We start from the raw sequence: 25853 nt of genomic DNA on the forward strand, positions 1-25853 counted from the left end.
AAATTAAAAAAAAGCAGATGCCCAAAGCTGTGCCCAATCGGCACAGTTTCATCCCCGGATGGAAATGAAATACGGTAATTGATTTTAGCATTTGTTTTTTGCAGGCACGGCGATCAATTTTTTTTTTGCGTCAGCTAAATCATTAGGATGAACCATTTTTTGCTCTGTTGTAGCATTATCAAGCAATGGCTTGGAAAAATTGAAAAGAACAAAAAAAACTATTAATATCGGCGTTGGTCATGCATACAGAAATACCTATCAATATAGCAAATGATTGTTCTGAATATGTGGAATTAAAAAGTTGCAAAAACAAAACCAATCGTGCCTCAATCGAGCTACCGAAATGTGCACTGGTGAAATCTGATGATAGCATCTGATGAACTGAAACAAATTACGTATTCGCCGTTTTACGTATGCAGCAAGGGGAATTGCTTTAGATATTCTCTACAAAATAGAACGATAGAATGATATTCTATTTGATTATTCTAGTACATACTTCATGCTTCTGCGGAACATGTGCGGAAAGATGTGTCCTTTCCCCATACTTTATCAACTCTTTTGGAGAGATTTTTGGTAAACCGGGAAAAATATCTACAGTTTTTGATTTTGGCCCATATAGAACATTGTTAGTGCATAACAGAAACCAAATTACCACTTTGGATGTACTACAAAGCAGATATGGAAGGTCATTTTAAACCTCATCTTGAACCGGATTTGCTTAGTTTATGACTATTGAAAATGCATCGCAATCAATCAAAATAGCATTGATGCTATCGCAATCTGATTACGGCGTATAAGCGATTCGCCAACATGATTCTGCTAAAACCATGACAAGCAACAGTACGTCGAAAAATATCTACGTAAAAACAGAATTCGTAACGTTTGAGGGGACCCATTAAATCCGTCTTCCCGAGTATACCATAACGAAATAAAAACTTTGTTACTGCCGGAACTTTTACACATTGACACCTGTGGCCGTCATATGACACGGTAGCACCAGTATCGTACACCACCAAGTGCCATTGCGGAAGAAAATTTGTTTTAATTTTTACTCAATTTTCACCCTCGGCGCACGCCTCACAACAGCACTTCCGGCAATCTTGAAACGACTCACTTTTATCTCCAACGGTACTTTGTTCCTCAAAATTACTACTTTGTGCCTTGCTTTTCATCTATCTCCGCCGTATCCCCAATCTTTAAATAGAACCCGGGCAGTAAAACGCTTGGCACCACCGAAATGTATCGACAAAGTTTACCCTGTGCGCCGTTCACCGAAGCGGGATGCCTCCACTCGATCTTTCTTTTTTATCCTTTGCTGTTTTCGTTGATCACATTCGATTAAAATTTAATGAGATGAGCAAAAGTTTGGGTAATTGCCTAAATAAATTGGGTTAAATAAAATTAAGCTGATTAAACGGCGGAGGAAAGGCGGTGTCGTTCCTTAGCCGAACGAACGAACGCTAAAGGCTCGGTACGTGATAGTACGCTAGAGTGCTACGTAAAAAGCCTGTAAAAGAGGATGGTTTTCGGCCGGAAAATTAGTTGCTTTGAAGTGCCTGCTGCCTCTATCAACACGCTATACCGCAATTTTCGACGAAGCTTTTGCCCACTAGACTACATTCCGACAGGCCATGGTACACTCAGTGTGGCAGGCAGCACGCTTTTGAACTTGGGTTAAGCCACTAAAATGTAGGTAATATTGAATTATCGGCTAATTATGATTCAATTGGGTTTGCCTGTGCTGAAAATGATGCCCCCTGTGTAAGTAGCTCGCTCGTAAAGGCAGCTAAAGATGTAATTTCCCTGCCGGATTTCTTTACAGTAATTTTTAAATGGTCGATATCAATTAACTTTTTTTTTTACTTTCAGTAATGCTCAGAAGTTATAATTCACAACTTACATTAAATCCTGCAAAGTAACATCCTTCCGCACGGCGTTGTTAAAACCTTCCTTGTAACGATACCAAATAGGACTTTTTACTATCGTATCTGTTCCACCTATGTATAAAAAAAACAAAATCTTAGGGAATGAAACAGCAGCGGAGATAATGTTCGTCGCCTACCTTCTTGAACGGGGACGGTTGTTTCTCGAGTCGTGATACGACCAAAAAAATCCCTACATACCTGAAAACAGAGAAAAATGTTTTGAAAAAAAACTGAAACGTTATATAAAAATTCTGAAAAAGGTTTCAGTAATTAATATAGTCACAGATCTGTTGTACTTAGTTAATCTGTACTCTGTTTGGGTCGGACGATAAATATGAAAATTAATCAGTTGGTTGACGTCTTACAATGTACTTAATTTCAAATATTTACCAAACAACACAATAATTTAAACGTCCAAATTTTCATCATCTTGTACCATACTGATAAATAACAATAGCTTTTCCAACAATCGCTGAGCGTGTTTGCATATCAATTTGCCTGCAGAATAGCTTTCGCCTAAAATTGCAGAATAAGCATGATTACCTTCATGCATATTGTATTTTTCTATCTAACTCTCTCAATTTTGTCGAAGAACGAGATGAAGCTAAGTACACTTGATTGCGAACATCAATTTTCGGTTATGAAACCAATCATATCAAACCAATCAAAAGTAAGATTGGATCTATCGGTTCAATCTACGCGAAATACAACCGACTCTTCCGGTAGGACTAACACCCAAGCCAAGACGATTTCTCCACAGCCAGCCGTGAGCCGGTTGCAAACGGAAGAGCTGGGAGAATGGGCCGCGAGATGCTTTTTCTATCAAGCGTTCAATCAAACTTTATACTCCTATTTCAATTTTGTGCCAATACAACTTTCGCGGTTTCGTACGGTGAAAGCTCCCTGCAAGATCTACCTACTATTATGGAAGTGCGATGCAATCATCAATCCCAATAACGATATGATTTTCTAAATTGATTCTTGATGGTTGTTCTGAACATTTTTTGCGGCTTTCTTTAAACCATTATTTGTGAAAGCTTTTCGCATTGGAAACGTTAACTCAAATAATGCTAAGAAAAAGTAAAAATTTTGTGATAAAAAAGCATTTGGTTCTTGTCATTTTGTCTACAAACAAAGTATAAAATGAGACAATTCCGAGACAATCCACCCATATCCGCCTCGAACTCACTTTACTCGAACTTTACACGATTCATTGGATAGGGGCATTATCGGAGCAAACGAATTTTAGCAGTGCTTGATAAAGCAATCAAAACCCGGAGTTAAACGAAAAATAACAAGTACACTTACCACCTGTTTTACTTTCTGGATGACTGGTTTCGGTTTGAGGGTCTGCAGATGGTTAGGTAACTCCGAGGATGGTGCTTTTGATTCTTTGCTCTTACGATTACTGACTTCGGTAATCTTAGCAGTTGGTCGATTCACCGGTGCCTTCGACATTTTGGGCTGTGCCCGTCGCATCACTTCCAGTTCCACTTCTCTCGCGACAATTTGCTTTCCAAAATAGGTCAAATTTTGTCCAGAAACTCCGGCAAAATGACCCAGTTGCTCGATATCCGGATCCAGCTGGTACTGATAAGTTCCCTCAGCTGATTTCAGCTGAATATAGTTTAAACCAAAGTCTGCCATTACCTCTACTGTATGAGTCAGGTCCGATTTTTCCCTATTATAACGTTTTTTTATAATTTAAAAGCTATGGAATTTCATTTCATATCTAAACTTACTTCGGAGTCAGCAGCTGTAGCGAAACCGATCGCAATGATGGACTAATCACACGCTTCAACAATGGTATCGTATCCAGCAGCACCGTTGGTCCTTCTCCGATACCCTTAAGCTGCGCCGAGAGCCCCTTTCGTAGGCCGGTAAGTATCAGTTTACAGGTTGCCAGCTTCTGTGATGTCTGCGGAATAAAGGGAAAAACGGAAGAAAAGTTCTTTTTTTTTTGTTCGAGATCAAAAGGAAAAACTGCAACGTATAAAAATTGAATTGCTATCTCGAGCGAGAGCGAAAAAAAGGATAAATCTGACCGAGAGTGGCTTAAAAAAGAAAGTAAATGAATATTGAATAATTAATAGAATCATTTCATGAAACGCTCTTTCGGATGGGTTATCTTAATAATCATCAGATTTATACCTACTCCGTCCACACTTAGGCAAGCCAGTTTCCCTCAAGGCGAAAAAGGTTTAAATATCCATTTTTTTGCAACTCAAGTCAAGCCACGCAAGATTTACCAACACACAGCATCAATCTTATCAAAGATTTTTACACACCATCTTTAAGGCCAAAAATCAAACAGAAGAGTGTTGGAAAATTTTGGAAAGAACCTAACGCATACTGTTAACGACAAGACTAATAAGAAAAACCTACCGGTACGTCGAAGGGCGTTTCATAATTGCTGCATAAATTATGCATCTCCTACAGAATGAAACCACATTAAGAGGCCGTTATTTACTAATGTACAAGACTCTAGTCGGTCACGCCATCAGTTGACACGTTTCGTTTCGAAAACGTTAAACGAAAGCGGAAATGATTGTTTGGCATAAAATAGCGTTGCATAATTGTTGCCAGTACTAAAATGATTTTAAGTTCTAGAGTAATCGCTGATAGCGGAGTAAAGAGACTTAGCATGATGACACATTTAAGTAGGTATCACAAAACAGTATTTTTTGATGAAATATGCACTGGTCTCACTGAATCAAAATCGAATAAGAACCGGATGCTCAAAATTGCTGATTCACTGAAAAATTACTGAATAATAGGTACACATTTTATGCAAAAATATTTTATACACTCATAACAAACCCGTACGACCGTCCGCACTAATTACTTTTTTTCTGCCAAGTACAAAATGTGTCATCCACTTTCGCGCACTTTCAAAGATTTCAGCAGCTTCCGTTCGCAAGGACGAAATTCCAGTGCAGTTCGCCGCCGCGTACATCATGACATGTATCACGTATGCACACTCTTTAGCCAAACAGGCAGCCGGGCGGCGCGGCAAGATAGCCAAACCGCTGACGTGCACAAAAAGAATTATTTAAAATGGTGTAAATTATGTTTAAACTGTGTGTATTCCATTAACAACATCAGCATCGTAAACCGAAGCCATAGAGCTCGTGTAGTACCTACCAGGTACTTCCGTGTTGTGCTGTACCGTATGCAAAGTATCGCATCCTTGTCTTTCCCAAGCCCGGAGGCATGCTCGTATGGTGTGGTTTGGCTAGCTACATGCACGTACGTGACGATGATGTTGCTTCATTGACAGTAAACGAGACTGACCCTTGAAGCTAACTTCTGGATGGCGATGAAAGAGAAATGTTGTTATTTTTCCTTAAATGTTGTGATGCAAAATGGAATACTAAATTAGAGATTGCCGCACAGATTGAAGAATGAAAAGGAAAAATAATTAGAAGCTTCCCTGGAAGAAAGGCACTTTCGGAGCGTTGCCAATGTTGGGGGAAAACTTATTCTATTCACTAGCGCAAACAGCTAGCAATAAGCTTTTTTCTACCTCTTTGAAAATATACATTCATTATTGTAAAGCACATAATAAGTTGTAATAACCCTAGTAATTGATTTCATTCAACACCTTACTCAGTATTAAAACAGAACACACGCTGATACTTACCTCGAAGCCCTTGTTAGGGAAATTAATTTTTGGCCAGACCAGCCCGGCAAATAAGAAATGCCACATTACGAAACCATACGTTAGGTACGGGTAAATCGAGTAGTTCTGCTGGTGATTAATCATCTGCTGCAGCCGATCGTTGAAACAAAACCAACTGCCGGCCTCCGCCACGCCGACCATATTCGGGTCGGGCATTTTCTGGTGCAGATAGTTTTCGAATACACCCTGCGTCAACCGATCGTAATCGCCGGCCATGTGAATCACGTCCAAAATGTTGACCATCCGCGTAGCTGGAGACATGTCGGTGAGCGTAACGATTGCGTCGTTAGCTGAATTCTTATCTTCTATCAAGGTTTTCTTCGGCCGTTGGATCTGTGAATAAATGAAATTTGGAAATGATTGAACATTTATTTAATCGAAATCGGTATTATTATAAATTATACGTAACACAACAAAATCTTATATATGGGTCATTCCACGGGAAATTTACAGTCAAAATTTTTTTCTCTTCGGAATATTTTTTTTTACGTTCTTTGTTCAAAAAAAATCGACACGTATTTTTGTATTTCGATGTTACTGTTGGAATTCGCAAGATATGATTTTTTGAAGTATTGTAATCCGAAAAAATCCGAAAAAATGCGAAGGTTGGTAAACGGCTGGATAATGCGGAATATAGACCCCAGAGTGGTCGTTAGCCTCTTATCCAGCCACTCCGATCCCGACCTCCTCGTGGTACCAGCCGGAATACGACCAACCTTAGCGAAGATCGGGTAACCAACCCCGGTGGAAACTAAGGTCGTATACTAACCGGGAAGTAGGTATAGTGAGTCTCGGCACTATAAGATGGCAGCCCCATTGCGAGACTCGGTAGTGTTGCCCCAGTACGGCCACACACCTAAATTCAAAAACTAACAACATTCAAGCATATTCGGAGCGGAATATTCAGCATCGACCTAGGCGACGGAACAAGGACGACGAATGGAGACTCGGGACTTGGAACTGCAGATCGCTAAATTTCGCAGGTTGCGAGCGGGTGCTGATTGAACAGCTGGAACCTCGCAAACTCGGCATCGTAGCTCTGCAGGAAATCTGTCGCAAAGGAGAGAAGGTATGGAAGATCCGTAGCGGAAAGGCCCAGTTTTACCAGAGCGGTGGCGCTACCAACGAACTGGGAACGGGCTTTGTAGTGCTGGGCGGAATGCAGGATCGCGTGATAGATTGGAAGGCGATCAACGAGAGAATGTGTGTATTGAGGATAAAGGGCCGTTTCTTCAATTATAGTATCATTAACGTGCACTGCCCGCACGAAGGTAGACCCGACGATGAGAGAGAAGCTTTCTACGCGAGGCTGGAGGTAACGTACGACAGCTGCTCGTCACGGGACATCAAGATCGTCATCGGGGATATGAACGCCCAGGTCGGTAGGGAAGAAATGTATAGACCGGTGGTAGGACCCCATAGCCTGCACACCGACACGAATGATAACGACCAACGATGTATAAACTTCGCAGCATCCCGAAGCCTGGTGATCCGAAGCACCTTTTTCCCGCGCAAGGATATCCACAAAGTCACCTGGAGATCACCTGACCAACGTACAATGAACCAAATTGACCACGTTCTCATAGAGGGCTGGTTTTTCTCTAACATGACGAACGTACGCTCCTGTCGGGGTGCGGATATTGATTCTGACCATTACCTAGTAGCAGTACATGTGCGCTCAAAGCTGTCCACGGTATACCGGACACGTCAAAGCCGCCCTCCTCGGCTGAACATCAGGCAGCTAGATAACCCACAAGCTGCCGAAAACTACGCGCGGGTGCTGAATGAGGCACTGCCTTCTTCCGAGGAGTTAGGTGCTTCAAACTTCGAAGACGGTTGGGGCAGAATACGCTCGGCCATCGGAGAGGCCGCTTCCGCGGCACAAGGTTTTGAGCCTCGGAGTACACAAAATGCCAACAAGCGGTGAAGGGGAAAAAAATGCTTGGAAAAATTATCTAAGCATTGCCACTAGAGAGAACCTGGCCAAATACCGACGAGCTAGGAACCAGTTGACCACGATCATGAGGAGAAAAAAGCGCCAAAAGGAGGACAGAGATCATGAAGAATTAGAGCAACTATTCCGAGCTAATGACACGCGCAAGTTTTATGAGAAGGTGAACCAAACTCGGAAGGGCTACACACCGAAACCTGACATGTGTAGGGACGAGGGAGGGAATCTAATTACAAACGAGCGCGAGGTGGTCGACAGGTGGAAGCAGTTCTTCGATGAAGACCTCAATGGCGAAGTCGCAGAAGGAGGTGGAACGGAAATTAACCTAGGAGCGCCCATGGAAGATAGTAATGTCCTAGCACCTGATCTCCAAGAAGTCAAACGAGAAATCAGGCTGCTGAAGACCAATAAAGCCGTAGGGTAGGACCGCCTACCAGCAGAGCTTTATAAACATGGCGGAGAAATGCTAGCAAAGGCTCTACACTGGGTTATTTCGAGGATTTGGGAGGAGGAAAAGCTACCGGAGGAATGGATGGAAGGAGTGGTTTGTCCCATCTACAAAAAGGGTGATCGGCTAGACTGCTGCAACTATCGTGGTATTACGCTGGTAAACGCCGCCTACAAGGTACTCTCCCAGATCCTGTTACGCCGGCTGTCACCGATAGCACAAGGTTTCGTAGGGAATTATCAGGCGGGTTTCATGGGGGCACACGCAACTACGGGCCAAATTTTTACTATCCGACAGATCTTGTAGAAATGTCGGGAGTACAACGTGCCCACGCATCACATCTTTATTGATTTCAAAGCAGCATACGATACAGTCGATCGAGACAAGCTATGGCAGATAATGCACGAATACGGTTTTCCGGACAAACTGACGCGACTGATCAGAGCTACATTGGATCGAATGATGTGTTTCGTACGCTGCATGCTGTTCAACATCGCTCTTGAGGGGGTAATCCGACGAGCGGGCATCGAAACGAGAGGCACGATTTTTACCAAGAGTGGCCAACTTCTAGGCTTTCAAAATGACTTCGATATCATTGTCAGGAACTTTGCGACGGCGGAGGCAATCTACGCCAGACTGAAAGCGGAGTCTAGGAGAATTGGGCTAAAAATAAATGCGTCGAAGACCAAATACATGAAAGGAAGAGGCTCAAAGGAAACAAACGCGCGCCTCCCACGGACGGTAACCGTTGACGGCGACGAACTAGAAGTGGTAGAGGAGTTCGTGTATTTGGGATCGCATGTGACCGCGGACAACAACACTAGTAAGGAGATCCAGCCGCGCATCCAAGCGAGAAATCGGGCCTACTTTGCCCTTCGTAAAACGCTACGATCAGGAAGCATACGCCGCCGCACGAAGCGAACAATGTACAAAATCATTATTAGCCCGGTAGTTCTTTATTGACTTGAAGTCGTGACGCTACTTACGGAGGACATACGCGCCCTTGCCGTGTTTGAGCGGAAAGTGCTGCGGACAATATTTGGCGGAGTACAAACTGAAAGCGGAGAGTGGCGGAGGCGTATGAATCACGAGTTACATGCACTGCTTGGGGAGACTCCCATCGTACATCTAGTGAAAGTTAGCAGGCTACGGTAGGCCGGACACGTCGTAAGGATGCCGGACGACAGTGCGACGAAAATAGTCCTCTTCAACAACCCCACCGGCACCAGGAACAGGGGAGCCCACCGTGCACGATGGCTCGACCAGGTCGAAAGCGATTTGCGACTTCTGAGACGACCAGGAAATTGGCGACGAGTGACCCAAGACCGAGTTGAATGGAGACGAGTGCTTGAAACAGCACGAGCCACCCCGGCTCTATACTGCTGTCTGAAGAAGAAGAAGAAGATACCCCATTTGTCATATTTCTTCACTTACTTATGACCAGTTTTAGGTTCCGGTAATACTCTAAACGGAAGTTCCGTAATGTGGTGCATAAACCAGTGCTCTACAGTATAATGCATTCATTTTTACTGACCAAAAATGAGATGGCAGCAGCAGATTTCGTTTTTATCTGTTACCTATGTATTTCATCTGTTACTTAGAAGTGAAAAAATAATTCCACTGCGATCTGGAATATCTCCGGGAAAATGGGTCCAAATTTTGCTAATATATTTTTTTCATTGAAGGTCAATCTAAGGTGGTTGAGACAAGTTATATAAAAATGGATTAAAAAGTGGTAGAGATAAAGTCAAAAGTGTGACGGCAAGTACTCCAATTTTCGAAATCCCGGCGGGAACGTAAAGGTTAAAGCACAGACAAACAGACATAACTCTTAGAAGAAACATCAAGAAAAATTATCGTACCTCACATTTAACCTGAACACTAGCATCATCTATGATCGACATTTCCAAATATCAAATAGCAACATGGGTATCCCTCGCAGTAGCAAGTATTTTTTATGGGAAATTCCCCTTCTTTCGTCAAAATCGCCACTTTGACCAAAATGGAGACATCCCAACTAAGCCTAAATTTGAAATGATGGTTTAATCGTTACGAAGAATAGAAAACGAGTATTATGTTTGTTTTTGTCTGTGGTTAAAGTCAGCATACAATAAAGACGAACCCACATAATTGTGTAGGTAGGGTTTATTTCTAATTCCCGTCGTAGTAAGTAAAGCCAAAGATGCTGATACCTGATAAGTAAAGCCACTCTAATATTCATCATTTGTTGGATGGATTTAATGAATACTCCAAAAGTTCTTGTGCTGATTTGACTCAAACACACTTACTTTCCGAACCGTGCACTTTGAATTCACTAAAAAGCGACTATTAATGCATTTTATTGAAATTATGCAACTGACTTAATTTCTTAAATTCGTCGTACGGTTTTAAAATCTGTCCATCAAAATTTTGCATCGTCCGAACTAAAAATCACAACAATGTTTACGGAATTAGCGCGCATGTATTTCTGTAGGACGACATGACACGTGTCATTCTGCAAAATTTCTGCTGGTCATGCAAGTTTTCCCAGCTGCAAAATAACGACAATGCGTTGCATGAGTTATTTTCATTTTATGAATGACGGAAATTGAAACAATTAGTCGACATCTTCTTCTTCGTCGCACGAAAAAACGTAGAAAATTTGGCTGGTAGGAATTCTGTACTAAAAATTAGCATTTGAATAGTTCACTTTGATTGATCGTGTATGATAGACAACAAACTAAAATATTAGGGAATAACTAATTTTGCATAGTGTGTCATAAAAAAGGCTGATATTTTTAATAATTTGTGTTGGATACGACAGGAATAGGCAGTTACGACAAAGCAGCAACATGTGAAACATTTTGAAAACTAGACAATAATTAATCCAAACACAAAAACATACTTTTTTCATCTATTTTTTATTTTTTCTACGAGTTACGATGTAAGAGATAATATATGTAAAAGTACGACGTTTAGAGAGGAAAGGAAAAAAGTCTAAAAGTACCGTGAACGTACCATATTCTGCGCAGTTAAGACATTTTTATGATTCTTCCGCTATTATTAGTATTCTAGACTTAAATTAATAACGTTGATAGCAGCAACGTGTAGTGCTACGGTCTATAGCATCTGGTAAAAAACATTGGAATTAAAAGTCGACCAACAATTGCGTATATTTTTTGTTTTGTAAACTTATCCACGGTGCCTAATTCTGCGCACTCTCTTGCCCATGTTCCTAATTCTGCGCATGTTTGTTCCTAATTCTGCGCGCCTAAAAAGTAACAATAAACACTCATACCATGTTGTTTATGTCTTTATACGCTAAAGCATGTCAAAAATCCGGCATTAGCCATTACCATAAATAAATCCATGATTTGGCTTTCTTGTGCTGTCCAGGTGGCACAGGAATATTGTTATCATTTTGATTGGCTTATTTTAAATATTTTATTGTCAATAATATGATGGGCGAATTGATTCAGGTTTTCTGCATACTGAATATTACACTTTAGACAAATATTAAACATTGTGTTTTCATGTAGAAACCACTTCGCCAGTGCCTGACAGCTCCATGAAGTTGGACATTCAAAAAAAAATCAGAAAGCATAGTTGCATAAATTGGCGCTCGTACGGACCCTGAGTCGCAACACAGGATTCCAATCAATGCAAGTTAAAGGTTCTACATGAATTTTTATGCCTCTATACCTCAGCCATTTGGGTGAGGTATTCTTTCGCGATTTCTTCGAAGGATACATTACTGCGCAGAATTTGGAACATGAATAAAAAATCTGTGCCTAAATCTGCGCACTACTGCGTTGCATTTTTCCAACGAAAGCAAGGCATGCAATCACTCTTTTGGTCTAAAACACGACTAAAACTAATTATTATTTCTAACTATGCTGAGTAATTTGATCATTGCAAGGAATTTCGATCATAAATTTGTTAATTTTCTAGAATGACAGTTTTAGCGTTTGCGCTAACGACGTTGCTTTCTGACGTATAAAATACTTTCAGATTCAGTTTAATTTATTTCGCTGTCAAAGATTATGGCCCTTTTGTGAATAATGGCGTGATATTCAACAGGCATTTATAAAAAAATAACACAATGGTCATAGTTATGCACAATGTTGAAATATACATATATTAAGAAAAATGCGCAGAATTAGGAGCGGTCACGGTAGTCATATCTCATCTACACCTACATCTACATTGTTATTACCTACACCTACTAATTTGTTTTAGAATTTAAAATTTATCAGCCTTATCCTCGCAGCATGCTTCTTCTTTGCTGCATTTTCCTTTGGCACCTTTGGCCTTTCCCATTCTAGACCGGAATCCGCACATAGTTCTCATCTCGCGTATTTCTTCATCGGAGATACCATTCTTCAACAATGCACACTCTAATTCGAATATTTGTCTATCTGTCGATTTGCGTTCCTTTTTTAGCTCTGTGTATTCTTCACTATCGAACTCCACATGAAAGTCGTCTATCATATGTTTAATCTTGCTCTTGAACCGGGACTTGCGCGAAGCTCGATTGTTCTTGGCACGATGAACAGCTTCCGCAGGACTTGTGTATTCTTTACACAGCCGGGATTTGTTGGGATTATATTCTAATTCGGTTGGTAGAAGATGCTTCTTAGCATTCATGAACTGCAGCTTTTTAGTAACCGACAGACGAGTAATTCCGCACACTTCTTGCTTGAACTCCTCCCTTAATTCTGGGTCCATTAACTCTTCAGCCCAACCATACTTACGTAAACGCTGAAGGTGACCTTGTTTAACCATTGTTGAGTTTCCAGAGTCAGGCGGCGACTCGTCGTTTTCTTTCTTCACAGCACGAAGATCCAAAGCTTGGAGGGTTAATGGAGCAGTTTCCGGCAATTCTGTTTCTGTTTTAGGATTGAGTTGTGATGGTGATTCGTCATTTTCTTTCTTCGCAGCTCGAAGATCTAATGCTTGAAAAATTAATGGAACAGTTTCCGGTGATCCTTTAGCGTGCAACATTGTTTTTGTTGTCAGGATTATGCAGTCTTTATGTTTAAACTCTCTATTCAAAAGCTAACTATGGAATGTTATTTGGAATATGCCCAAACGACACATATCCTCACCTTTTATACAGTCTTATCCGAAAACTATTTACCGACATTTTCGAGTACCTGGATCACAGTTGTGCGTATCAATCGGTCAGAGTATCGGAAACCCTACCTGTTTCCAATGCCTCCCATGTAAAGGTTTTACAAGACGAATCCACAGTTAGGTAAACAACTCCATAAGTTGGCGCATGGTAGGTTGGTAGGTAATGCTTTATAACAACATTTTGAGCTGGCTTTGAAAATCGTAGTTACGTATCGTTTTATACATTTAGGAAATAGTTGAGCCTATTAAATGTCAATTTAAGGTACCCTACCTAACTTAGTATCAATAAATTGCAATTTTTTGATTAATTTTTTGTACGTAGGACTACGTCTTACCACTGTTGCGATTTACCAAAATGAAGCGCTAAGACAACCCCGTATGTCGCACGCCACGCTACCAGAGATATGGCTTATTCTATTCACCGTATTCACCACTGGGCCAAGAGCAGCGCCCAGCCGATTAAGCACACTGAAGAAGTGTCGTTAGAACACCTATTCGTGCCCCAATAAAAAAGCCCTACAACGAATGCAGCGGTATTGGTTAGAATCAATTTGAACGATGTTATGGTTTACAATCACTAATTAGTGAACATTAAGGGGACATAAACGACTAAAACTTTTCAAAATTTCATTATTTTTTATTTCAGATTTTGAGTCTGCAGTCTTTTCCGCTTATGTTGATACTAATTTTTAATGATCCGACTACCGGAAGTGGCCGAAAAACGATCATACACATAAGCATTCCAGTGCGGCGTGGAACAACCTCAACGGAATAATACGCCGCTCCTAAGAAAACACAATTCTCAAACTTTAGGTACCTATTTCTCAGAAACTACACAACGTATTAGAACAAACTTTTTTTTTTGTTTTGCTGGTAGTAGTCTGACAAAGCCTTTTATTACTTTTGAGCTTTGCAAACGAAATACAACCAGAGAAAAAAGAAAAAGAAGACAAAATTTTATTTTTTTGACCATCTTTTTCGTTTTTCTTAAGCTCTATTTCGTTTACAAAGCACAAAAGTTATAAAAGTCTTTGCCAAGCTCCTACCAGCAATACAAAAAAAAAAGTTTGTTCCAATACGTTGTGTAGTATCTGAGAAAAAGGTACATAAAGTTTGAAAATCGTGGTTTTTCACGAGCGGCGTTTTATTCCGTCGAGGTTGTTCCACGCCGCACTGGAATGTTTATGTGTATGATCGCTTTTCGGCCACTTCCCGTGGTCGGATCATTTCAGAATTGGTATTAAAATAAGCGAAAATGACTGCAAAATCAAAATCTGAATATATGTTATATATATACTGTGTAATGTGTAATATATACTAAAATGCATGGAAATAGACTAATTTCTTCAGTTGCGGCAATTTTAATGAAAATTTCAAGCTTCTATCCTCACATAAAGCTTATTTTAACTTCGTCCAAGCGAGTGAAGGGCAAGTATTATTTAAGCAATTTATTGTTATTCGTAACGACAGTTTTATGTATAACTGTGGCTGGTAATCGTATAATGAACTAAATGATTATTCTTTCCTTAGTAGTATTTTGATGAAAGATAATTTTAAAAATTAATTTTAAAGAAAACACAAAAGCAAAACATTACATTAAATTCCATTACCGCATGGTAACCAACCCGGTAACAATGTGACAGCTCCCATAGTAATCAAACGTACCTAAAACTGCTGGTTCATGGTTCACGACAGATGTTTGAAAGCGGCGTAAATATCGTAGAAAGAGTTTATTATCATTTGTTTTGGCAAAAAATCCCTTGTGCATATAAGATCTGAATTGGTTTATTATTTCAATAGAGTATTTTACGAACTGACAACATTATGTCAAGTATCAAAACGTTTCCGTGGTAATGACAATAGCAGCATAACTGGTTCTTCTGTCATAATAACATGCTCTATTTGGTTCTGTCATGTAACAGAGTGTTTTTGTACAACTGCAACGATCTCAATTGCTTGGATTTACTCTTGAATTTTGCTTAACTTGTTCTGTTAATGACTAAATCGATCCAGCAATCATGAAAGAGCATTTCATTTTGAATTGCGCAGCGGATAACTTTCAATGAAACACGCAATATTTAAATACTTTACAGCAGACAAGTCGTACACAAGAGTGACAATCTTGTAATAAATACCGCTTTTTATCTTGTAAACAAATCAATCAAACAACCCACCAAGAATTCAAACAGTTTTACCGAAAACATGAAACGATGCTGAAATAATCAACACGCACTTTTCAAATCGTTGTCCAGACAGTTTTTTGCGTTCACATTTAACGTAACAAAAATTAACATTTCCTTTGGAAATCGAAGGTGCGTCAATTTTGAACGGCACGTAAAAACGATCGTCGCGACATTTTTGACACTGGCGGGTGTTATGAGAAACTGTTAATAACTGTCACTTTGTTACGGGGTAGATGGTAACCATGGTTACTGGGTTAAGAAAATAGCTGTTTTCGAGGTACTTTTTTGGAAAATTTGTTTTTGATCATTTATTTCAGTAACAATTACAATACAACGATCACTGTTTTGGATCGCAAACTATCGGCTGGGTATGAGTTAATATGTTTAACGTTTATTAATATCGTTTTGATGCATGAAGAATATGTTTGTTTACGTTGCAAAAGAATCAAAACAAATATGCTGCGAATATGAATTTCAATTAAAAAGTAATTTAATGAGTAATTCTTTAAGAATTCTCGATAAAATAAACCATTAGATGATATTTCAACATAATAAACAAAAGAAGTTATAAATTTTATTTCATAATACCGTCAAAATTTTGAGTTTGTTTGAGCTGTACGTTTGATCAATTTCACCCCGGTGATCAATTTGACCCCGCATTACGGTACCAGCGAGCCACGTGCCCTGGCGGGTGTTGTGGGTTCGAATTCGGTTATAATCTATGATTATAGCACTGACGAACTGACATGACACATAGAAGAAAATCCTCTAAAAACCATCGTCCTACACATTTTGCTTGCACACTAGCACCCTCTGTTATGCATGCTGCGGAATAGCTTGCATTTGCAGGGTTTTATGCTGTAGGGTTTTTACATTTATATGGTTTTATACTGAAAACTCGAAGCAACACTCGCGCGCCGCGGTGTGGTCACGTTGCGAAACATGCTTTTTTGAAAAAACGAGTGGTTTTTGATTGAACGATGGAATTAGCACGAGTGTCTCGTCTGTTTGTCTGCGGTTATAGCTTTGGCATTACCACTCACTTTCTATATCGCGGCTTATGTTTTTACATATCCCGCGAGATTAAGAAGAATGCCTGTTCTCTGTGGTAGAACAGATCCCATACACCCCAGTCTCTAAAACTGAGCGCACCAGTGAGCAATAAAGGGCTCGCAGGGTACCAGGATCATTAAACTCCTTGTTAATTCTCATTACCAGTCCAAGTTGTCGATTAGCCTTGCTGATAATCATGGAATAATGCTGCCTAAATAAACATCAATTGAGCATGTAACACTTCACCGAGATCAGTGACCACCTCCCTCGCAGAGGTATCCCATCAATGCGATAGTCCTGAATCACTTACTTACTTAGGTGACTTGCCGTCCTAAGACAAAGCCTGTTGAACAAAGTTTTTCCATGTAACTCGGTTGAGGGCTACCGCTCTCCAATTCCTCGGACACCGAGTACTCTCCGCCAGATCTCGCTCCACCTGGTCTAACCATCTTTCTCGCAGCGCTCGTGGTCGTCTTGTTCCTACCGGATTTGAGGCTAACACCATCTTTGCAAGGTAGTTGTCCGGCATTCTTGCAAAATGCTCTGCCCATCGTATCCGTCCAGCTTTAGCCACCTTCTGGATACTGGGTTCGCCATAGAGCTGTGCGAGCTCATGGTTCATCCTCTGCCTCCATACTCCGTTCTCCTGTACGCCGCCGAATATCGTTCTTAGCACTCGTCGTTCGAAAACTCCGAGCACTCGCAGGTCCTCCTCGAGCATTGTCCATGTTTCATGCCCGTAGAGAACAACCAGTCTAATAAGCGTCTTGTGCAGGGTGCACTTTGTACGGGGACTCAACCTGCTCGACCGCAATTGCTTGTGGAGGCCATAGTAAGCACGACTTTCGCTGATAATACGCCTCCGAATCTCACGGCTGGTATCATTGTCCGCCGTTACCAGTGAGCTAAGGTAGACAAATTCATCGACTACCTCAAACTCATCGCCGTCGATCAATATACTACTGCCCAAGCGGTGTCGTTCAGCCTCGGTTCCACTGGCCAGCATGTACTTTGTTTTAGACATATTTTCCTTTAACCCATTCTTTTCTGCTTCGCGCTTTAGTCTGGTGTACTGTTCAGCCACCGCCACAGATGGTTTACCGATAGTACCCATGTTATCGGCAAATCAGACGAATTGACTAGATTTGTTGAATATCGTGCCCCGCGTGTTGATTTCCGCTCGATTCATAATACCTTGTAGCGCTATGTTGAACAGCAGGCATGAAAGACTATCACCTTGACGAAGCTCTCTGTGTGATTCGAGTGAACTTGACAATCCACTCGAAATCCGAACACAACACTGTGTGCCATCCATCGTAGATTTAATCAGTTTAATGAGCTTCCTGGAGAAGCTGTTCTCGTCCATGATTTTCCATAGCTCTTTCCGGTCGATGGTATCATATGCGGCTTTGAAGTCAACGAACAAATGATGCGTGGGAACTCTGTATGTCGCCCTTTTCATAGATCGGGCAGATAACCCCATCTTTCCACTCCTCCGGTAGCTGTTCTATATCCCAAATTCTAACAATTACTCGGTGTGGACAAACGGCAAGCTTGTTGTTCTGGTCCAATTTTAATAAGCTCCGCTCCGATGCCATCTTTTCCAGCTGACTTGTTGTTCTTTAACTGCATGATGGCCTCCTTAACTCCTTAGTCCTGAATCAAAGGCTGTTTTTAGCGATGAAAATCATCGTTAGTTTCGATAAGCTAAAAAATCTAGTCATCTGCGTACAATAATCGTGTGGCAGGTGGTAGTAGCTTGGTAACATCGTTAATGTATAACGAAAACAGTAAGGGTCCCAGTATATTGCCTTGAGGGACCCCAGAATTGTTACTGAAACAGCCAGATTGAGACGCACCCAACTTTACAGCAATTTTTCGATTACGTAGATAAGATTCCAGCCACGCGAAAGTTCCAAGTTTATCGCATTTAGCACATAGTATACCATGATGAATGGTATAGGAAAAATGAAGTGAATTCCAATAAATTGGTAGTTATATGGACCAGCTTATATGGAGGTATAGCTTTTCATGCTGTAAAAATATAGCTTTTTATGTTGAACATCAAATGATTAAATAATAACTTCAAAAACTTTCGAGCAGGCCACAAACAGGAAATACCGCGGTACTGTCCCACGCTACCTTTGTCACCCTTTTTGAACACCAGAAACATATATGACCTTTTATAGCTGCAAGGAAACTGTTTGCATTGTAAAGAAAGATTGAAAATAGAGGCAAGCAGCGATTTTAAAATATCAAGACATTTCTTCAGGAGAACAGCAGGAATGCCGTCAGATCCGGGGCAATAGGACTGTTTTAAATTAACAACTACCTTGGCAACGTCCTGGTCTAAAATTGTGAAGATTTCTGCAGTGAACATGTTGCTTGGAACGTATATAAGCGCCGCATCGATATCGTCTCTCGAAGCACACTCGCAATTGAACGCCTTGCAAGGTGTTCTATAAACAACTCGCATTTGCTGCTGTCAGTGGAGGCTTCATTATACCGCAGGCACATGCTAGATGGAAGCCCGTCTTTACGCTTCGAGTTTACAGACCTGCAGAAGCCTTTTGAATTTGATCGTAGGCTTCTCTATCTCTATTGAGCTTTTTTTCAGCGTTTTATATGTTCTGCTTGCTATTATAAAACAACATCTAGCAGCAAAAGAATAGAAGTTTGATAGGCACGAAGTGCTGATTTCCGCGAACAATTGAGTCGGGTAAGTAGTCTCTTTCCCCAAGTAGGCTTAGGACGCGGGCGGACTCTGGGACATATTGAAGAATTAGCTCTTGAACTTTGACGGTAAATTCCGAAACAGCTTCATCTGCGGGTCCTTGCACGCGCTGATAGACGTCCAATCGAATTCTCTTAATGCTGTACTGATTGCATCATAGTTTCCCCAGTACGTGCACATGTGTGATGTTGCTTGCCGATCTATTCCCTTTTGGTTTTTCATATAGGAGCTGGTAATGGTAGCCGCAAGGTTACCGAGTCTGCGAGTGGTTGTGGTTCGAATCTTAGTAGAATCAGGCCATTCGATGTTAAGTGACTTTCGCATGGGTTTATTCTCAGGCCTCTCCACATCCTTCCTACTGCATTCTGCATTTACCAACAATGAAAGCCTCTTGCCAGGGCAAGTTATAAGAGTGGTACTTGCTTGAGGTGCAAATGAAGCCTCTTGTTCAAGGGCAAATTATAGCTTGTTCCGCTTCCTGGTTCTAGGAACGAGATTGGTAATGCATAAGTAGTAAAGAACACATACATGCACACATACACCCATTCGCTCTGTGCTGAACTCTGCACATGAAGCAGCGACCATGAAGCCTTTAGCCGGGGCTGGTTATAAGAATGATACTTGCTCGAGGTGCGAATGAAACCTCTTGTCCAAGGACAAATTATAACTAGTCTCCGCACTTCCTGGCTCTAGAGCTAGATTGGTTGAAAAGTAGTAAGAAGCGTAGATGGAAAAAGGGGTGAAAATACACCGACGCTTTAAGCACGGATAATAAGCAGTTCGCTCACTCTATAGCGATACTGCAATAACAACGAAGTGCGGAACAACGCCTTGATAAGATCCCAATAGATCAAAATGCTGGTCGTAGTGATAATATCCACACACAACGAAAAAAGGTGACCAATCGTTAAGTTGGTACAATTCTCTTTGTCTAGAAAAGCCCATTGCTATGAACGGTTGTTCTGCTGAGAAAGGTAGTAATTGCTGAGAAAGGTAGGTACATACACACATACATACATACATACATACATACATACATACATACATACATACATACATACATACATGCGTACATACATACATAGATACATACACACATGCATTTATACAATTACTTTTATCCATTTAAATTTCGGTTTCATCTAACAATGCGGCACCAGGAACAGACAAGATGGCTCGAACAAGTCAAAAATGATTTGCGACTTCCGAGATACTCGGAAAATTGGTGACGAGTTGAATGGAAACGATTGCTTGAAACAGCACAACCCACCCCGGTTCTATGCTAACGATAACGACAACGAAGTTGATTTTACAGGAGCACCATTTTATCGCATCCGGTGCGTTCCGCGAGGTATTGGATTACTTAGTATTTCCCTTCTACTTTCCCTGGTCGAATCGACACAAAATATGTACCAAAGAAACAGAAGGCTCTATAGAATACAAATATTTTAATATTTTTTCGATGGCCATGTCCCCGAGACTATTGAAAAATAAATTTAGTTCAGTTCCTTTTCGTCAGCAATCGTCAGCAAAAGTGGTTTATACCTAATGCCCAATTAATAAAAATAGAAGTGTTTATGTCTGGACTTTTAAAACCCAGATAGGCATACAAGCATTGTCATGACAACGACCAAAACAACGAGCGTTATTTACCTTACCGGCATAGGAATGCAGTTTTTGCTGGCCAAGTTCATACCTAGCTGGCTAGCAACTGCATCAAACGACTTCCAACTCCCCGGCGGTAGTGTTGTTTCATTTTTTGATCAGACATCAAAATAAAAATCATGGCATCAAATCATTTGAAAACCTATTTACTTGAACCAAACATAAATCTCAAACCGCTGCTCTATGAGATTGTGAAACAGTGTGAAAAGAAAACCATCCGCTACGACAAGCATTTAATTACGTTCGTCATGAACTTGGTCAGTTTGGATCCGAAGTTTGAAATTTACATGGAAACGCTAAGTGCCGATAGGAGGAACCATGACGATTTTGTGGAGGAATGCGTTGCAATACTAGCTGGTATGAGGTTAAAATGCAAAATCTTTTCAAGCTTTTGATAAACAAGCTATCATTCTCCGCAGAGGATCGTTCGCCGAGTTTGACCACGCTTAAAATTCAGATGTACTTCCTGGAGCATTTTTTCAACAAGGATGAGGTCATTGAAAAGCACACTCGGAATCTACAGAATAAAACAGCTCACTTGCTGAGAGAAATTACAGAAAATGATATCATAACAAGAGACGAACAGGATGAAATATTCAATAAAATTATAATAGATATCGTACTGAATATGGGACTTGGTAATCCGGATAATAAGGAGGTAATTGCCGAAACAACAAAAGCGTTAAACTCTGTCATGTCTAGAAGCGATAAGGCAAAGTTTATTACGTTAGACAAAAAGGACCGACTGCTGGCACTGAAGGATATACGCGAAATTGTATGCGGAATCCGCATCTTTAACAAACACGCCGGAAATTCTTCGAATGGAATGTCTGATCGTAAGGGTCATTCTTTTCATCAATTAAAAAAAATACATTTAGTTTTTTACAGTGCCAAGATTGTTGGATCAATCTCATGAGTCTACCAAATCGATCCTTCAAATAACGTTGTGCGAAATTATGGACAAAGTCAACCTGCTTACCAGTGCCCTAAACTCTTCGATTGCCTACGATCTGCGCAATCGTGCCATAGTCACGCTTCTACCGGAGAACATATCCTCGGAGGATTTAGACAACTTGAAAGATTTACTTATCATGTATCGTCAACATGAAGTTTATACACGAAAGCTGATTGACGAGTTGGTTTTAATGAAGTTTAACATCGACACCTGTAACCAGGAATACAACCAAAAGTTGATCAAGATTCACGAAGCCGTTCAATACCGCACGGCCATCCCAACTGACCGCGTATTTGTAAGATCTCTTAAATGACAATGGAGAATTAAGTTATATTAATAATTATTTATAGCCCAAATTTTCAGAATTGACACGTATATGGATGCAGTATCAAAATTATATCTATCTGCTATCGGAAATCAACCAAATTAGTAACACTTTGACGAATTTGACGGAACGTTGTCTCAGTTTTGACGACCTGGCCTACCGTTTACTAGGTGAATGTCAGGTGCAAACTGACCTGGATAGATTGAGCAAAACCAGCGGTAAGCAACTTATCATTGACTCGGAGGGTACAAGCTGTGAAGTTGTACCGTACGAGTCGTCCATGAAGGTAAGTTGCACACTTTTAAAGCATTAGCAATTGTGAGAATATATTTTTAATGTGCAGGTCGAATTTCTAAAATTTTGCGTATGGCATCTAGCAGAAGCAAATGGGCTTCTGATGCCTGGTAACGTTGAAATGGGAGTGTGCCAGTATCAAAAAGAGCTCTGTGCGTTCAACATTCCCGAACCTGCAGTGTTTTTCAGCGAAAATCCAGATAAGTGAGTTGAAACTCCACTTCTTGTTACTTTTCTTTATCAGTGCATATGTTAAACACTTTCAATAATTTTAGATATTTGTTCAAAATCGTCAAACTAGCACGCAGAAAGATTCAGCTTGTAGTTTTCCTGAACATTTTCTTCAAGTTGCAGAATTGCTACAATTCCAAAACCATGGATGTGTTTCGTGTCAAAACGACAGCCACCACGGAGCAGGAAGTGCAAACGGAACTGCACCCGATTCCGTCTAATATCGATCGACGGTATCGTTGGAATATATGGGATCTCCGCCGGGAAGCCATCGAACTAACTAACCTACGCATGAAGCGAACCAGCTCTTCACAAACGACGAAATCCAAACCGACGCAAATTTATTTACCGAAAAATCAAGCCACTCAGACGCGTGTTTGTCGTGGTATGGAAACCGATGAGCGACGAGCGCGAATTAAGAAGCCGGAAACGGCCCCTATGCCAATGCAATTTTTTTCTATAACTGATAATGATTCAAACTCAAAATCAACTAAGGATAGTTCAGTTTAGAACATTATCCCATTATATATGTAGTGTTTGGTAGACATTTTTACGGTAACAAACTGCATTGACTTACCTGAAAAATAGCAGACCATATTCCGAACAATCCCTTTTGTTGATCCTTTTGGCCAACATTGCATTTCAGGACATCAGTTAGCCTTAATGGCTTTTTCAGTGAGCTATGAAACTGCAGCATAGAAAGACATGATCGTACGTCATTTCCTGTTTTATCAGCCAGTGCCAACATTGAAGTCAAGTCAGTTGTTATTTTCTCCTGTTTAGCAATCAACAGCAACCTAAAAAAGTATTCACTAGATACAATCGCGGACAAGACACTTCTAACTCTTACAAAATTTATTTGTTAAAAAAGTATTATTTATCATATTTTAGTCATTTAACAAAACATGCTCAATCTCACCTTTCTGCCAGTCTAGCCGATTCGGTGGGCGGAAAGTTTACTACGAACGCCAACTGACGCAGTTGTCTCAACGCAGGAACGTACATATCGTTGCATATGCAGATTATCGGTCGCTTCAAAATAAACTTATCTGCTTTCTCTCCTTTTCCTTTCTTACCGCCACCCTTCTGTGGAACTGCCCCAGAAACGAATCGAAGTAGAAAATCCACCGTTGCTAACGGGGCACCATCAATCTCATCCAAAACTATACAGTTCGGTCGTTTGTCCTCATTCAGTACTGATTTCATTTGCGTTCCACTCTCTAACGCCAACCGAAAAGCCTCTGGACTGCGATCATCAGATGCATTGACCTCCCTTACAACATACCCTGCATGTCGGGCAATTGTGTGAGCCAACGTAGTTTTTCCTAAACCGGGGGGACCGCATAGAAGCGCTACTTTCTGCACTGGGCATCCATGTGCATCCAAATCCGTATTAAGAGCCGAACGACCTTTCTTCTTCCAGCCGCCGTTTGACTCAAAACGACCGGTCTTTTTGTTGAAACTGTTGAGCTGTTTGGTGTCTGTCTTTTGCTTCGGTTCACGACCAAACACCACCTTGTCCCACAGCTTCAGCCACTCTAACAGGCTACGGTTGGTGGTCTCATTCGACAGCAGATCAATATAACGTTTTGGACGATATTTTTCGACCCACAGCTCGGTACTTTGGTCCGGAACAATTACCTGAACGTCCGGGTCAGGCTGAATTGCACGAACGGGAGCTTCGAAACGTTTGGAAACCTACAAAACCATGAAAACAGTGTTTTGGAACTCGAACAAACATATTTAGCTACTTTTACTTACAATTTCTTTAGCTTCGTTCCAAATTTTCTCCTTGGCATCACCGAGCAATCCGTTAAAACCTTCCTTGAAACAATTTATTTCATTTATCGCTTTTGTCTCAAACTCTTCCGAGTGGAATCGCACATAAACCCGTTCTTTGTCACTTCGCACAACCGTAGCGAAAGGCCACCTAAAATCAAGCGTAACGATCAAATTACCGGCTCAATTCCCAACCAAAACAATCTTACTTCGGCAATGAATAAGACAGGTTTTGCATTTTGAACCGATGCAAAGTCTCAGCCCGATCCAAGCCGCTCGATTTAACCGGATTAACAACCGATTGAAAGCGCTTCCTTGCTTCGAGAATTTTTTCGATCAACTCCAAATCAAGTTCCTCTTCGGTTTTGGTTTTCTTCGTGTAGACCTGCTGACACAAACTAAGCTCGTCGTCGTCGATGTCCCGGATGTCTCCGAACAGAGCATCTAACCGTCTTTTGCGCGGATTCAGGCCAATGTTTTGAATTTCACTCAACGGATCGGCAGCAATCGTGCCTGCATCGGTTGACTCTCCCGGGAAAGGAGTCGAAGCCATACGGCCGAAATTCGAAGGACCCGGCGTATCAAACAGTCTTTTGTTAATTGTGGATGAATTCCTCGGAATTTGCGACAATGCGGGACTTCGTAAGGGACTGTCTTCGTTGATTTGGGAAAGAACTGGACTATCCAGAGGACCTCTGCTGTAGTTAGAAAATGCCGTTGATGCCCGAGGAGGATCTGGTTTATCCTTTGCATTGGATGGTCCTGGTTGCGCTTCGGACACTATAACAGCAAAAATGAAACCAAATGCACGTTACTGTCATATTATTGCTATTTTGTATGTTATATTTACTTTCAAAGCCCATGTCGTCCATCGCTTCAAGGTAATCACCATATCTGAGCTCATATTCCTCCTCTTCCGTCGGATATTGATCCATGTTTGGTGCTTCACTTGAACTTGAATTTGAACTTGAATAAACCACAGCTTAGAATAATAAGTCACTATTTAAAACCACATTAAATATCTAATTTAAACGGAAATCCTGCAATGATTCTGGAGCGTACACATAAACATTAAGTAGTAAGAACTAAGAACTGTCAACTGTTCGCGCTTATTTTGTATCATATTAGATTTCGTCATGAACTGGTCAAATCGTCGAGAGCCATCTGTTGGATTGGAATTTAAACTGTATAGTATGCAAAGCAGTATATGCACCATCAACGCAGAGTTGTATGCAATTGATGTAATCTTACGTTGAATTGTATGCAATGTCGTATCCTGGCCTTTCAGTATTGCCAGAAATTCTGCATGTGAGATGTGACCAAGAGGTACACAATTCTGAGTTTTTTTAAAGGCTAGCTTTTGATTTAATTGCTGTAAAGCATAAAAAAAGCAGAGTACCAAGAAAACCTCCAATGTACTTAGAACGATATTATTAATTGAAAATCTTCCAACCAGCGAAATCTTAACTAAGTAGCATTTAACATGTTACTTGAAAGACAAGCATACTTTAAA

At 40.8% G+C, this 25853-nt stretch overlaps 1 protein-coding gene across 1 annotated transcript; it reads right to left on the reverse strand.

Moving 5' to 3' along the window:
• Positions 1 to 1896: 1896 nt before the first annotated feature.
• LOC128742314 (chromosome transmission fidelity protein 18 homolog) lies at positions 1897 to 25353 on the reverse strand. Its single transcript, XM_053838644.1, has 10 exons — positions 25191 to 25353; positions 24550 to 25120; positions 24323 to 24491; positions 23481 to 24259; positions 23139 to 23358; positions 5569 to 5940; positions 3668 to 3843; positions 3234 to 3606; positions 2063 to 2123; positions 1897 to 1997 (listed from the first exon to the last, which is right to left on the reverse strand). The coding sequence occupies exons 1-10, from the start codon at positions 25273 to 25275 to the stop codon at positions 1897 to 1899; spliced, it is 2907 nt and encodes a 968-aa protein (XP_053694619.1). The 5' UTR covers positions 25276 to 25353.
• Positions 25354 to 25853: the final 500 nt, after the last annotated feature.

This window comes from Sabethes cyaneus, chromosome 3 (genome assembly GCF_943734655.1).
Source record: "Sabethes cyaneus chromosome 3, idSabCyanKW18_F2, whole genome shotgun sequence".
NCBI classification, from domain to species: domain Eukaryota; kingdom Metazoa; phylum Arthropoda; class Insecta; order Diptera; family Culicidae; genus Sabethes; species Sabethes cyaneus.

Coding starts and splice junctions, on each gene's coding strand:
- LOC128742314 (XM_053838644.1), bottom strand. CDS start 25,275: ATGGATCAATATCCGACGGAAGAGGAGGAATATGAGCTCAGATATGGT. Junction 24,492..24,549: donor CTGTCTTATTCATTGCCGAA/GTAAGATTGTTT, acceptor GCTTGATTTTAG/GTGGCCTTTCGCTACGGTTG. Junction 5,941..23,138: donor TATGGTCTGCTATTTTTCAG/GTAAGTCAATGC, acceptor ATTTATTCACAG/ATCCAACGGCCGAAGAAAAC.